Below are 16,520 nucleotides of genomic sequence, written 5' to 3'. Positions count from 1 at the left end.
AGGGTTAAAGGTAGTGTCTCACATCTGATACTGGGGAGAAGACTACCATCTAAGGCGAACATGGGCGTGGGCTTCCCTAACTGTCTGAGAGGAATGTCATGTTTCCGAGCCCATGCTTCGTCCATAAAACAACCCTCAGCCCCAGAGTCTATCAAGGCACTGCAGGAAGCAGCCGAACCGGTCCAGCGTAGATGGACCGACAAGGTAGTACAGGATCTTGATGGAGAGACCTGAGTAGTAGCGCTCACCAGTAGCCCTCCGCTTACTGATGAGCTCTGGCTTTTACTGGACATGACATGACAAAATGTCCAGCAGAACCGCAATAGAGGCAAAGGCGGTTGGTGATTCTCCGTTCCCTCTCCTTAGTCGAGATGCGAATACCTCCCAGCTGCATGGGCTCAGTCTCTGAGCCGGTGGGAGGAGATGGTTGAGATGCGGAGAGGGGAAACACCGTTAACGCGAGCTCTCTTCCACGAGCTCGGTGACGAAGATCTACCCGTCGTTCTATGCGGATGGCGAGTGCAATCAAAGAGTCCACGCTGGAAGGAACCTCCCGGGAGAGAATCTCATCCTTAACCTCAGCGTGAAGTCCCTCCAGAAAACGAGCGAGCAACGCCGGCTCGTTCCGGTCACTGGAGGCAGCAAGAGTGCGAAACTCTATAGAGTAATCCGTTATGGATCGATCACCTTGACATAGGGAAGCCAGGGCCCTGGAAGCCTCCTTCCCAAAAACTGAACGATCAAAAACCCGTATCATCTCCTCTTTAAAGTTCTGATAATCGTTAGAACACTCAGCCCTTGCCTCCCAGATAGCTGTGCCCCACTCCCGAGCCCGACCAGTAAGGAGTGATATGACGTAAGCGATCCGAGCTCTCTCTCTTGAGTACGTGTTGGGCTGGAGAGAGAACACAATATCACACTGGGTGAGAAAAGAGCGACACTCAGTGGGCTGCCCAGAGTAACATGGTGGGTTATTAACCCTAGGTTCCGGAGACTCGGAAGACCAGGAAGTAGCTGGTGGCACGAGATGAAGACTCTGAAACTGTCCAGAGAGATCGGAGACCTGAGCGGCCAGGGTCTCAACGGCATGACGAGCAGCAAACAATTCCTGCTCGTGTCTGCCGAGCATTGCTCCCTGGAACTCGACGGCAGTGTTGAGAGAATCCATAGTCGCTGGGTCCATCTTGGTCGGATTCTTCTGTTATGCTGATGAATGAGGACCCAAAAGCGACGTAATAGTAACAGAGTCTTTATTCCAGTATCAAACAAACAATGATTCTCCTGGATATATCAAAGGTAAATCCAAAACAGGAAACTGAAATCCTCTCGTCAGTAGAGAGGAACGACAGGAGACGCGACCACAGACTGCAGGTCGCTTCAGGAAGGCACAGGCCGTAGCTGACATAGACACCTGCTCACACGCAGCATCTGAAGAAGGCAAAAACACGACAGGGCGGAACAAGGACACAGGAACAGCAAACATCAAACAAGAATCCGACCAGGACAGAAGCGGAAAACAGAGGGAGAAATAGGGACTCTAATCAGAGGGCAAAATAGGGGACAGGTGTGAAAGAGTAAATGAGGTCGTTAGGAGAATGAGAAACAGCTGGGAGCAGGAACGGAACGATAGAGAGAGAGAGCGGGAGAGGGAGAGAGGGAGGAGGAGAGAGAGAGAGAGAAAGAGGGAAAGAACCTAATAAGACCAGCAGAGGGAAGCACAGGGACAAGACATGAAGATCAAAGACAAAACATGACATATGAGGTCTCCAATCCAACACAATTACATAAAATGGTTGAAAAAGATGTGCTTTCTATTCTGGGCTCATTTTCCCCGATGAAATAATCATATCAATACTTTTACCCCAAATAAAGTTATACATTTTTTTTGTGTGCTTTCAAATGAAGGAGGATCATGTATACAACCGACCCCACACAAACTCTACGGCCATGTTCCAATACCCACACCACAACATAAATGGGCATGATTATGTTCAGCAGATGTAGAGTTGAGCTGAAGACATACTCTTTAATATCCAGACAGGCTACTACTTGTCAGTTAGCATCACTTGTCAAAGCATAACAATCAGAAGGGTTAATTAGTACAGTGGGTTAGGAGAAATTGCTCCGGTAACAGGTTAATTCCAACCTGCCATGTCACGCTGAGCTTGAGTAGCAACAAAGTGTCATATAGACTGGCAAATATCAGACGTGATACTCAAAATTCATTAAAAGATAGTCAAAGCAATATGGTAAAGTAGATGCCTTCTGGGAATTTGCTGACACCTGTCCATAGGGAATGAGGCTAGTGGGATTGTTTGAAACATTCAATATTTAATGAGCCTTTTGTAAATGGTCTCTTGGTGTGGGAGTAAAATATATGGTGAGATTGCCAGGCAATATAGAACTGAGAGGACAGGGTTGCAGAACAGTATACAGAAAGCAGTGGTACAATCTCCAGTCTACAGGGGCCAGTGGCTGTGAGTGTTTGCTCCATTTGTGTTTTACAGTGCCTAGTGAAAGTCTGCACACCCCTTGCACAGTCTTCACATTTGAGGCCTTAAAATCAAATCTTAATTAGGGATTAGGTTGGATTTACTTTCGTACAGATCTGGGTGATTTTTCAACTACGGGCACATTTGGCATTTCTTTTTTTTTTAAATATAGTTTCTTGAAAAAAAACTTTTATCAATAGAAATACTTTTCTCATTTTGTCAGGAACCATAAACTGGTATTGATTACGACCATTTTATTCGACAGTACATGGATTTTACTCCAGAATGTCCTCCCATGTCCATTCCTCCTTTTTTCCACGCTGCTTGGTCCGTTGGTGGTGGGTAGTTCTGTAACGGCTGTTGTCGTTTTAATAAATACGAATACTAGAACAAAAAAACAACAAACGAACAGTTCTGCAAGGTGCAATACACAAAACAGAAAACAACTACCCACAAACACAGGTGGGAACAGGCTACCTAAGTATGGTTCTCAATCAGAGACAACGATTGACAGCTGCCTCTGATTGGGAACCATACCAGGCTAAACACATAGAAATACAACACACAGAACCAAACATAGAATGCCCACCCCAACTCACGCCCTGACCAACCAAAATAGAGACATAAAAAGGATCTCTACATGGTTTATTAACTGATAAGCAAAACAACATCAGATTCAAAACTTAGAATTTTTCAATTTAAATTACTATACAAAATTCTTTCAACAAATATAATGTTATATATACAGTATGGGGGATACAACCATCCCAGCTCTGCAGATTTTGCTGTGATGAAATCCAATCATTAGATAATATATTTTGGTACTGTCCAGCTTTGCCAAGAGTGTGCAAAGCTGTCATCAAGGCAAAGGATGGCTACTTTGAAGAATCTAAAATCTATTTTGATATGTTTAACACTTTTTGGTTACTACGTCATTCCATATGTGTTATTTCATAGTTTTGATGTTTTCACTATTATTCTACAATGTAGAAAATAGTAAAAATAAAGAAAAACCCTTGAATGAGAAGGTGTGTCCAAACTTTTGACTGGTACTGTATATATTAGCCAAAGTTCAAGTAATCTTCAGCTGTCCCTCAGGGAATCAATTGACATTGTAATTACACGCTTAGGAGCCATTCATAAACATTTACTGCCACAGAAAAATAAAACATTTTGGGGAAAATTATATAAAATCCTATTGAAAAATATCATGCAATTTACAGATGAACGGGGCAAAGTACAGAGAGATCCTTGATGAAAACCTGCTCCAGAGCACTCATATTGTTTCATTTGTTTTAATTTTATTACGATCCCCATTAGCCATGACGCCATGATGACAGCTAGTCTTCCTTGGGGCTGACACATAATGAACAATACATTACAAACAAAAACACTTTACAATTTACATTTACAATTAAAAACAATGAACAAGTAGACATTACAGACAGTTAAAATACCTGAAAGGTAACTTTTAACATTCAATTAGCATATTCAGGGATCGGTATCTGTCAAGTGATATGGTCGATCAGATTTTTTCTTGAATGTGATTTTACTTTTTGCTTGGGAAATCTGAGTTGGTAAGGAGTCCCATTCAGTGATGACTTGAGGAGATTTGTCCTTGGTATGGTTTGGTGATTATATCTATTACTGGTATACACTAATTGGACTGAGAAATTATGGGGTTTCTTGAACTGGATTACATTTCTGAGAAAAATCTAAAGACCGGAGAGTAATTTACTTTTAACACAAAGCCATGGCCATGGCAATGAATAGTTAGTCTGGCAGCTCTGTTTTGAGCTAGCTGGAGATTTTGTAAGATTTTGTCTTGCTGCAGGTGACTACAGTATATGAATGGACAGTACTCTAGGTGTGACAGGACCAAAGATTTAATCACCTTACAAATGTTAGATATTTGTATATTTTTCGGGGGTTCACATCTATACATTTTCCCATCTTAATAACAATGTGGTCAATATGATCAGATCAGGATAGCAATGCTTCCAATGTGTCACCCCATCTATTGACAAGTTTAATTGCGAGTCACCAGCAAGCATATTTATAGGGCCAAACACAATTTTTTATTTTACTTAACTAGGCAAGTCCATTAAGAACAAATACTTATTTACAATGATGGCCTATCCTGGCCAAACCCTAACCGCACGACACTGTGCCAATTTTGCGGCACCCTATGGGACTCCCAATCACAGCCGGTTGTGATACAGCCCAGGATAGAACCAGGGCCTGTAGTGATGCCTCTAGTGCTGAGATGCAGTGCCTTAGACCGCTGCGCCACTCAGGAGCCCCAAATGTGGTGTTCTTAATTCATTGCTCAGTTCTTAATTCATTGCTCAGTATGTGAGGTAGCTCATTATATGCCGATGCAGCACTATACATTGCAGAGTAATCAGTATACATAATCACACTTGCTTTTTCAATTATTGAAGGTAAATCATTCATTTAGTAGAGGAGTGGGCCTAGGAAGCTGCATTGGGGAACACCACATATACTGTCTGAGAAACATCCATTAAATAAAACTTTTTGCCTTCTCCTGGATAGGCACAGTAGCTTTCCATCCAGGATAGAGCAGTGGATGTGAATCCATAACACTTGAGTTTACCTACAAATAGTTCATGATCAATTACAACAGAAGCAGCACTAAAGTCTAAACACTGGCCCCACTAAGATTCTGTCATCCATGCTCTTTAGCCAATTGTCTGTAATTTGTACTAACCGTAAGTCACTCTTGATAAGAGTGTCTGCTAAATGACTAAACTGTAAATGTAAAATGTAATTTGCTCTAAGGCCATTCATGTAGAATTACCTTCTCTGTATGCATGCTGAAAACCCTTATCAGAACTTTACATGAGAAATAATCCTTTGCACAAATACAATTTTCTCCATTATTTTACTCAATACAGGCAGTAATCTTATATAGGACTGCTATTAGGAACAGTGAAGGTCAATTTCTGGTCTTCAGGTAGAGGAATGACATTTGACTCTATCCAAATTCTGGCCACACCTCACACGTCAAGCACTTGACAAATTGGGGTGGATATGTGGTTGGCTGTGACTCTAAGCGATTTGCCGACAAGATTATCTGTACTTGGTGACGTGTCATCAGAAAGAGACAACATCATCTTTTCAACATCAAATTGTTCTGCTTGGTGAAATTCAAACATGCATTGCCTCTCCATCATGATACAATATTGTATAAGGGTATATGACAGTGAGCCATCAGTTGAACTCAACTTTTTCCAAATTGGGGCCGGTACAACATCTGTGGACATTGAAATCACGACTTCTGTGGACATTGAAATCACGACCTCTGTGGGCGTTGAAATCAAGGCCAGGTCAGTGGGACCAAATTTCAACGTCTTTTCAACATACATGAATGTCTGCGCCGGACGATGCTCGCTGGGTAAAAGCAGTTGTACCTAAGTCTTGGTTGACAGATGGAATTCCAACGTGGGAGTTTCTGCAAAAGGACTACTACAAAATGAAACATTTTGACCTACATGATGTCAGAGAGGGCCAGTCTACCTTCCGATAGAGTGATTAGTGCAAAGTCTGCCACAAATAAAACTTGGTGATTAACAGCATTCATACATGGAAAAACATAGTAAAAAAAATGCATGAAAGGGTATTTTGTTTTAAAGTGTCTATCCTATATCTGAGAGATGGAAAAAATATCAGGAAATTATTATACTGTATATATATTTTTCCACTAAACTATTTCCATATATACTTCCATAAAATGTTTTAACTGGTACCTGGCTACCTTCAGACAAGTCTTGTGAGACTGTTGGGCATCCTAGAGTAAAATATGTACAGTTGAAGTCGGAGGTTTACATACACTTAGGTTGGAGTCAATAAAACTTGTTTTTCATCCAAATTTCTTGTTAACAAACTATAGTTTTGGCAAGTCGGTTAGGACATCTACTTCGTGCATGACATAAGTACTTTGTCCAACAATTGTTTACAGACAGATTATTTCACTTATAACTCACTGTATCACAATTCCAGTGGGTCAGACACTAAGTTGACTGTGCCTTTAAACAGCTTGGAAAATTCCAGAAATGGCTTTAGAAGCTTCTGATAGGCTAATTAACATCATTTGAGTCAATTGGACCTGTGGATGTATTTCAAGGCCTACCTTCAAAACTCAGTACCTCTTTGCTTGACATCATGGGAAAATCCAAAGAAATCAGCCAAGACCTCAGAAAATAAATTGTAGACCTCCACAAGTCTGGTTCATCCTTGGGAGTAATTTCCAAACACCTGAAGGTACCACGTTCATCTGTACAAACAATAGTACGCAAGTATAAACACCATGGGACTACGCAGCCGTCATACCGCTCAGGAAGGAGACGCATTCTGTCAACTTGAGATGAACGTATTTTGGTGAAAAAAGTGCAAATCAATCCCAGAATAACAGCAAAGGACCTTGTGAAGATGCTGGAGGAAACAGGTACAAAAGTATCTACATCCACAGTAAAACGAGTCCTATATCGACATAACCTGAAAGACTGCTCAGCAAGGAAGAAGCCACTGCTCCAAAACCGCCATAAAAAAGCCAGACTTCGGTTTGCAACTGCACATGGGGACAAAGATCGTACTTTGTGGAGAAATGTCCTCTGGTCTGATGAAACAATAATAGAACTGTTTGGCCATAATGACCATCGTTAAGTTTGGAGGAATAAGGGGGAGGCTTGCAAGCCGAAGAACACCATCCCAACCGTGAAGCATGGGGGTTGCGGAGGTGCTTTGCTGCAGGAGGGACTGGTGCACTTCACAAAATAGATGGCATCATGAGGAGGGAAAAGTATGTGGATATATTGAAGCAACATCTCAAGACATCAGTAAGGTTGCAAATGGGTCTTCCAAATGGACCAAATGGACAATGAAGTTGCAGCAAAATGGCTTAAGGACAACAAAGTCAAGGTATTGGAGTGGCCATCGCAAAGCCCTGACCTCAATCCTATGGAACATTTGTGGGCAGAACTGAAAAAGCGCATGCGAGCAACGAGGGCTACAAACCTGACTCAGTTACACCAGCTCTGTCAGGAGGAATGGGTCAAAATTCACCCAACTTATTGTGGGAAGCTTGTGGAAGGCTACCCGAAACGTTTGACCCAAGTTAAACAATTTAAAGGTAATGCTACCAAATACTAATTGGGTGTATGTAAACTTCTGACCCACTGGGAATGTGATGAAAGAAATAAAAGCTGAAATAAATTATTCTTTCTACTGTTATTCTGACATTTCACATTCTTAAAATAAAGTAGTGATCTTAACTGACCTAAGACAGGGAATTTTTACTAGGATTAAATGTCAGGAATTGTGAAAAACTGAGTTTAACTGTATTTGGCTAAGGTGTATGTAAACTTCCCGACTTCAACTGTATGTGTTCATGAGATACATGTACGTGCTCGTGAGAGTCTCCCCATTCTAAAGACGGGTCATGTTAGTGTGTAGCCCAAACTGTTCAGACTCATGGTCTGACAAACATCACTGTAGCTTGGCCACCTTCCATTGGATTGAGACGCAGCCCATGCAAAAAATGTATCTCTACTTTAAGCAGATGGATTTTGATAGGGATTGTTTTTATTATGGTAATAATATTTCCGCAAATTTGAATTCTGCGGGTGCGGGGACATCAACTCAAGGGGGTTTAATGGATAGTGTGAAATTTTGGCAACTAAGCCCTTTTTTCTACTTACTCAGAGTTAGATGCCAGCTGCAAGACTTCAAGTCATTGCGCATGTTGGCAATGACTCCACGAACCTCCTTAAATTTCTTTCAAACTGCAAGGAGCGACATCAAAAATGTATCCATTAGTTCATCTGGCTCTGGGTAAGTAGAAAAAGGGGCTTAATTGCCACAATGTCGAAACAGCCCTATTAAAAGGAAGTTTGATTTAGATTTTTTTAATCAATTATAGTACAGTTGCCTGAAATATTGCCAATCACCTTGTTTGCCTTGCTTTGGACCAGGCCTGATTTCTAAGCTGAATAAATTCAGATTGCTTTGGTGTGTATCAAGGATTTTATCTTGACTATGAGTCCTTTAAAAATAGCAAGTTTATCTGCCAGGGGTATAAAAATAAATAAGAAATGTTCCAGAGCTAACTCAGGGTCAGGCGTACAGGAAACACTGGATAAATAAACAACATTTTTAAATATCAGACGAGGATACGATTTTTGTAGATGAGTATCTCTAATACACACTATGGAGAGATGATTGTTAAGATCATAGGTAAAGACTCCACGTGACATGTTTTTATGTTGGTTCTTTGTAAGAATTACATCAATTAGAGAAGAGTTTTCACATTAAGACGATTAGGTTTGGAAACTGTCTTGAGTTAAATGCAGCTTTGATTTAACTTTATTAAACGAGTACCATTCGCCAGCATAGCTGTTGTCTGGGCAGCCGAATGAGTAGAGCAGAGACTGTCTGTAAAGTAGAGAGTTCTGCACATTCTGACCTTTAGCTGTCGGGAAGAAGGGTTCAGAAAAGTCGGGTCTGCAGCCACTCCTGAGTTAAAATCAACACAGATACTCTTTAAATGATCAAAGGCTGGGGATAGCCAGTCAAGATTTTAATTCCCCAAACTGTCTATGAGGACAGAAAAGGGGTTATCAACTCAGATAAAGCACTAACTGCACCCAAATGGGAACCATTCAATGACTGACGTCTCATCATGTGTCTTCCTGTGAACCAGAAATACTCTCATCTGTTGTAATGTCATTTCACAGGCCCAGAGGACCAACTCACACAACCATATTTACATATAATGGCTTTGGGGGCTGTTTGATGTGTGTGTGTGTGTGTGTGTGTGTGTGTGTGTGTGTGTGTGTGTGTGTGTGTGTGTGTGTGTGTGTGTGTGTGTGTGTGTGTGTGTGTGTGTGTGTGTGTGTGTGTGTGTGTGTGTGTGTGTGTGTGTGTGTGTGAGAGAGAATGAGTGTTTGCGTGTGTTTGTGTGATCCTATTGATATTGATGGTATAAGGTTTTGATTGTATCTTATCGTCCTAAAGTCAATCAACAGGAGGTGTTACTCCAAAAGGGAAACCTCTAGCCAAGGGAGAGATCATGATATAAATGCAAACTGAGTGTGATGGAATCTGATGGTGTGCACTTGTCCATGTTGCATCTCCAGGGTAATCAGGACATGCTGGGAATGAATCTGATATCCAGCATGGACATCTCATCAGCATCCAAATTCCTCTGTGTAACCAGTGCAAAATGAATAGATTTGGCGCCCTCTAGCAGCATTTTCTGTACACCGTCAAATTAAAACTTCCTCCTTTCCCATATTTTCACTAGATGGCCATGGCATGCTGCACAGTCTTATGAATAAGGAATTAGCTATTTGGTCTTGAATGAGAGTTAGCGTTCGGCCTATGGTTAGGGGTGAGGTTAAAGTTATGGTAAAGATGTTGTGATGAATACATCCCAAAAGTGTTTTTTTACATGAAGTGGGTAATGTTGTTAATCATTTTAATGCAGAATGGCACATGACAAAAGATTTTATAATTATTTTTGTTCCTGATGCTTTTGTTTCTCTCAGATGTATTTCAGACATCAAATCAGACTTCCTTCCTTTTGATTTATTTTTGGAACATGTTTTGCCATGTATGAATGTGGTATTCAATGTGTTTCTACAGGCTACTAGCAGTAAAGCCAAATTCAATTTCATAAAAAAAAATGTCATATATTTTTTATACATACAGGGGTCCTACAATTCAAAATCAAATAGCTAAATTATCCATGGTATGACATCTTAAAACAATTCTATGCGTTAGCTTCGTAGAACCCCGCCCATAACTGTTATGACAAAAAAAACATGACAATTTGCATGACAATCGTTGCCCAAAATTCCATAATCGTCATAGCCCTAATTACAGTCACTCCACCCAGGCACCAATCACCCTGTTGGGTGCAACATTCCTGTCATCCAGGACGATTCCATGGGCTCCATGTGGGATAATCTTGGGAGTGCCCTTGGAGCAGTGGCCTTTCTTCCCACCAGATGACTCAGGGTTTTCATTGAATACTCTGTTAGGAGGCGGGAAGTTAAAGCGTGTATTAACCACAACTGTTGTTATTGTTTGTGAACAGGACCTGCAGGCAACTGCAGCCTGGAACCCCCTGCGGAAGTTCTCATTGAAGAAGCCATAGATGATGGGGTTAATCCCACTGTTAAAGAAGGCCAGCCAGTGGGCCACTGGGAATAGGTAGCTGCTGAGGAAGTCAATCTGCTTCGTGTCCAGATCCCTGTAGTCAGTCAGCAGCATTAACGTCCACAGAGGCAGCCATGACACCATGAAGAGCACAGCCACCATGGTCAGCATCTTGATCACTTTAACCCGGCGTTGGGAGCGGGCCCTTCGCACTTTTGCCAGCCTCACCTGCCTCAGGTTGATAGAGAGCTTGGCAGCGATGCAGCCATACATGATACTGATGATACCCAGGGGGGCCAGGTACACGTGCACGAAGATGACCATGGTGTAGACCCGACGCATCTCAGGTCGGGGCCAGTTCTCGAAGCAGACAAAGACAGGGTAGGTCTGGTTGTTCTGGAGCATGTAGGTGTCCTCCAGCTGGATGACAGTCAGGTTGGCGGCCGAGGGGCAGATGACAGCAAACGCCAGCACCCATATGAAAAGGATGGTGAGGAGAGCAGTCACAGGCCTTATCCGATGTCTAAAGGGGTACACAATACCTGTGAACCTGAGAAAGGGGGGAGAGGTAGAGAAAGAAAGAGAGACATCACCCTTCCGATGGCACCAACGGCATTGTGAATATTACTCATTGATTATTTGTGCAAAATTATTATCACAAAATGCAATATAGTCCCTGTATTAGTAAAGCAATTAAACATTTCTCTGTCAGCCATTACTTGATTCCCTCTTCTTTTCCAGTCCTTTGCCATTCTTTACCATCATTGAGATGGTAATAGACCATTATTTTGGTCATCCATTCTTTACCATCACTAAGGCTACCCAATAACAAAACGCTGAATATGATGAAAGAGGAACCTTTACAAATGTGTGGCTTGACATTTAAAGCAATGACATTCACAAGAGCACAACCAGATGTGGGACAAGGCTAGTGTGGTGGTCTATCAGACTAGCCCACTGGGGGTGTATTACCTGTCAACAGCTATGGCCACCAGAGTGAAGACTGATGCTGACACTGACATCCCCTGGACCAGGTTGCTCATGGTGCATGTAATCTGGCCAAATGGCCATCCTGAAAAGACAAACTCCATTACACACAAGCAGTAGCCTGGTTGCCAGTCTGTTTCTGCTCTCCCTCGCCAACTCATTAAAGAAGTGTCATGCCAAACATGTTTGGCTTAAGACAGCAACGGAGTCAGCACGAGCAGATCTGGGACCAGGCTACATATACATAGCTGGCAGGGATTAAGAAGGACACTATTGACCTTTCACTGTGTATTTTTAGGTTTTCTTAATGTTTTGTATACTCAGTGTAAATATATGTGAAGGGAGCAAAGGGGTGAAAAGGTGGGAAAACGCATACATGTAATAGATATTCACTTTTTAAATCATATCAACACCAAGTTGATTGAAATTCAGCGTTTTCACTCCACTCCACAGGGAAACCTTTGATAAATACAAAGAAAGTCCCACTTGAATCAAATTACAAGCACTATTACAATATTATGCTAAGTTCCCAAGAGGTTAAGAAAATGTTAAATCAAAGCAGACTGGGAATTTAGCTGGCTGGATTTAATGATGCAGACAAAAGGACTGCAGAACAGTTCTGAACACTCATTCCCAAAGCAACAAATGTATGCACCAGTAGTATTATAATTTGTCATGACAAGCGTCCCAATAATGAGTCCAGGCTATAACAAGCAAAACTCCCCACCTGATATCAGGCTGTCAATCAAAGTCGTTGGAACACAGAACACTCCAATGAGCAGGTCACTGATGGCCAAGTTGAGGATGAAGAGGTTGGTGACAGAGCGCATGTTGCGATTCCGGAGGACCACCAGGGAGACCAGCACGTTCCCCCCGACACAGAGCAGGAGAACCACCACATAGCATAGGATGTAGCTGATGGCCATGCCGGTGGAATGCAGGTAATAAGGCATATAGGTGCGGTTGGCGCTGTCCATAGCGGCGCTGTGCATAGTGCCGCCGTGCATGTTGCTGTTCACAGCAGTTTCATTCAGTGACGCAATCTCCATTTTCACAAGTCCCCTTCCAAGTGGAATCACATTAGAAAAATTAGGTATAGTGTACATTTTGCCATTAAAAACTTTGCAGATACGGACAGATTTTTTTTAAAGAAAAGGAAAAAATAGAAAAGGAAAACGATCAGACCTGTGTTCAAATACTATTGAAGGTATTGGAAAGACATTTGGGAGTAAGTATTTAGATATTTTTTATTTGTAAAGACATAGTTGAATATTGGAATGTATTTGGAAATACTCAAATACACTGACTCAAATACACTCCCATGCATTTAACCCAGGTATTTGAAAATAGTATTTAAAATAAGTATTTGGTAGTAGGCTATTTCTAGGAAATTATTTGAAAATCCTCAAAATCCTAACAAATAATCAAACACAGATGTATTTGAACACAGTTCGAAAACGATAAAGCCATACACAACAACCCCCCCCCCCCCCCCCCCCCCAAATGTCATCATAGCCATACTCATTCAGGAAAGGTTGACATTTGGACAAATCCCCTCCATCATGATTTATTGTTATTATATTTTACTATAACTTTATCAAATGGCACTTATGTTCTTGCTGAAACAATTGCTTTACTGTAAGAATTTACAGTATAAGCTCAGCGAGAATGGTGAGTGAAACTCACATGACTGAGAAGACCAAAGTTCCCATTTCATAGAAATCTGCAGGATGACTATTGTCAGAGAGGGACTTACCTTTGGAAGAGCTCCACAACAGTTATTTTGTCCGGTCTTGTCTGTGCAGCAGGTACGCTCTACTGTGCCTCGTAATGACTCTAGTCTGTCTCTAGACCCGCATCAGCATCCCTCATACTTTACAATGATTAGGCTACTGTACCACATGATAGTGCAACCAATAAATGCAGCCTATACTACAGGATGAAAAAAATGATATTTATGTAAATTCGTGCTTTCCATTTGGATTTATAGTAAGCCTACAGAACAATTTAAATGAAATTCGAGGATCAGACTATAGTTCCTTGAAATAGCCTAATCTATTTTCCCCACCACTATAAGACTGTTGCCTATTCATTATCCTGAATAATGACACAACAACAAGTGAATTAGACAATTCCAGATCTGTCTAGAAACATGTAAATGTAAGCTACTGTATGTATGATCATCTACAAGGAGAGTTATAAGGAAAGTCCCAAGACACTTGAAATCAACAAGTAACATAGTAGTTAGCAGATGTGACTGTACAGTATAGATACCAGCAGTGGTGTAAAGTACTTAAGTAAAAAAACAACTTTTAAGTATTACTTAAGTCGTTTTTTGGGGTATCTGTACTTTACTATTTCTATTTTTGACAACTTTTACTTTTACTGTCTACCAGTGGACATCTAAGAGGGTGGCAAAGTCCTGTTCTATTTCAATTACTTGTTAGGTCACTTATGGGTAGTGTCTCCTTTTATGGGCAGAGTCAAGGAAGGTCCAATCACAAAACGTCTGTCATAGACAGTCAGGAGCAATGGACAATAGTGGACCACTCCACTTCCTATATAGGCCCGTAGTTCACTCATATCTTCACTTCTTTTATCTCTCTTACGGATTTCATCAACTTGGACATCTGCTTTCCTGTTAAACTGTTCACAGGTGGACCGTCAAGGACACCGAACATAAGAAAGCAACTTCTCTTTGAGCTCACAATGAAAAAAACTTTTCAGTCTGTAGTTCATGGCTAGCTCTTGCCCACTTACCTACCTATTTTGTGGTGCTTATTCCCACCTAGGTGGAAAAACAACATTTTTACGAAGAACGCACATTCTCTTCCGCTAACAACATGCTTGCTATAGCTAGGCTACCAAAGTGAACACGAGCTAGCTAACAACATGTTTGCTATAGCTAGGCTACCAAAGTGAACACTAGCTAGCTAACATGTTTGCTATAGCTAGGCTACCAAAGTGAACACTAGCTAGCTAACAACATGTTTGCTATAGCTAGGCTACCAAAGTGAACACTAGCTAGCTAACGACATGTTTGTTATAGCTAGGCTACCAAAGTTAAAACTAGCTAGCTAACAACATGTTTGCTATAGCTAAGCTACCAAAGTGAACACTAGCTAGCTAACAACATGTATGCTAGAGCTAGGATACCAAAGTTAAAACTAGCTAGCTAACAACATGTTTGCTATAGCTAGGCTACCAAAGTGAACACTAGCTGGCTAACAACATGTTTGCTATAGCTAGGCTACCAAAGTGAACACTAGCTAGCTAACAACAGTCTACTAGCTACACGGTTACAGAGTCGAAAAGTCAATGCTCGAGCTATGGCAAATTCTAGCCTCAAACGTCGGGTACGATAGGCTGCCGCTCCACGCTCATCGTCCTCCCAGCTTTCGGGTGAACAGACAACTCAACAACCCATTCTTGCCCATACTGAGCACAACTGGGCTGAGGTTATGGACATTCTCCCCTGTATATGCGGTTTGACAACCTAGCATTAGGGGAAGATGACTTGGTCATAGACGAGAATGAAGATGATATACTGCGTCTCTTCCATAGAGAAGAGGAGGAACTCAAAATTGACTGGCCTGCTCTGTTGGGAGGCCAGGACGCTGAGAGGGACAGGTTCGAGGGAAAGTGGCTTCTGTCCCGTACCACCCCGGGAAAACAACATATCCCAGCCATACCAGCCTGCTTGTTGTGGGCCAAATGCAACCGGGACAAGCCCATATCTGGCAAAGCCCTAGCCAGGGACACCACTGCCATGGTATTGCACGATATGGAGGATCTGGGGTTCTTCCAGCCTCCAGTCGTAGAATGCTCTCTGGACAGCCACCTCAACCCAGAACGCCGTGCCTCTGCTCTCTCTGTCCTGACTCTCCCTGAGAAGTTGGAACGGTTTTCTGCCTCCATCGACCACAAGGTGGCATATCAGGTTGAGCTACTGGAAGAGATGGGCAACCTCCTTGACAAGAGCGAGCCAAACTCACTACTCTGGGAAGAGATCTGTGTAGTCTCAAACCTCAACCTCTGCGCCTCCAGGAGAGCTATCCAAGGCTGTGGGTGCATTGTGAGTGGTGGGTGAGAGAGCTCTGTGGCTGAACCTGTCCAGCCTCACAGAGAAGGAGAAGGCAGACTTCCTAGATGCTCCCATCGAGCCAAAGGAACTGGCCCCACTGTCTCTACTATGCGGCAGAGTGTGGAACTGCGCAGAGCAAAAGGAGAGGCTTTCCACCCGGATCCTGTCCCTGCACAACTTCCACAATCACAATTGTGGTGGACATTATAAAATAAGGATTTGCTGGAGTCCAAGTCAAACTAAGATTCTTTATTTTCTGAGCTCAGAGAGAATAACAGTTACACAGTGCAGTGTAGACACACTGAATTCCGAAGCATTGGGTGATAAGCACATATCTTTATAGTTTCCTGTTCTTGGGCGGGACTTTCAGTTCTCCTTTTATCCATACAAGGACACAGGAGCAAGCTGGTTTGCAACACAGGATGATACTCCCAAGAACAGGAGATTATAATAGGACAGTTTTACAAGGTTAGTCACATACTCAGTTATATGGACACATACAATACAAATTTCCCCATTACACGAGCCAGTGTGCCTACTCGGCAGGAAGAGGTCAGTACCAGCGGCCCAGCATACTGCTAATCCACAAGTAGGCGCTCAAAACAGAAACTGGGGCAGACGGTCCTACACCACAGCCACCCCAACGATATTAATATATGAGTCAAATGAACAGTGGCCACCTCGCCCCACAGGCAGTCCATGGGTCCTGGGTCCTGACCACGGTTACGAGAGGCTACAGGCTTCAGTTCGTCAGAAAACTCTCCTCATTAAACGGA

At 42.3% G+C, this 16,520-nt stretch overlaps 1 protein-coding gene across 1 annotated transcript; it reads right to left on the bottom strand.

The window, feature by feature from the left end:
* Positions 1-10,051: 10,051 nt before the first annotated feature.
* Positions 10,052-12,709, bottom strand: LOC139544661 (neuropeptide FF receptor 1-like). Its single transcript, XM_071351968.1, has 3 exons — positions 12,388-12,709; positions 11,646-11,745; positions 10,052-11,223 (listed from the first exon to the last, which is right to left on the bottom strand). The coding sequence occupies exons 1-3, from the start codon at positions 12,707-12,709 to the stop codon at positions 10,398-10,400; spliced, it is 1,248 nt and encodes a 415-aa protein (XP_071208069.1). The 3' UTR covers positions 10,052-10,397.
* Between the last annotated feature and the right edge of the window lie 3,811 nt (positions 12,710-16,520).

Source organism: Salvelinus alpinus, chromosome 18 (assembly GCF_045679555.1).
Source record: "Salvelinus alpinus chromosome 18, SLU_Salpinus.1, whole genome shotgun sequence".
NCBI classification, from domain to species: domain Eukaryota; kingdom Metazoa; phylum Chordata; class Actinopteri; order Salmoniformes; family Salmonidae; genus Salvelinus; species Salvelinus alpinus.
The sequence above is the reverse complement of the archived record's forward strand: the minus strand, read 5'-3'. Positions and strand labels throughout refer to the sequence as shown.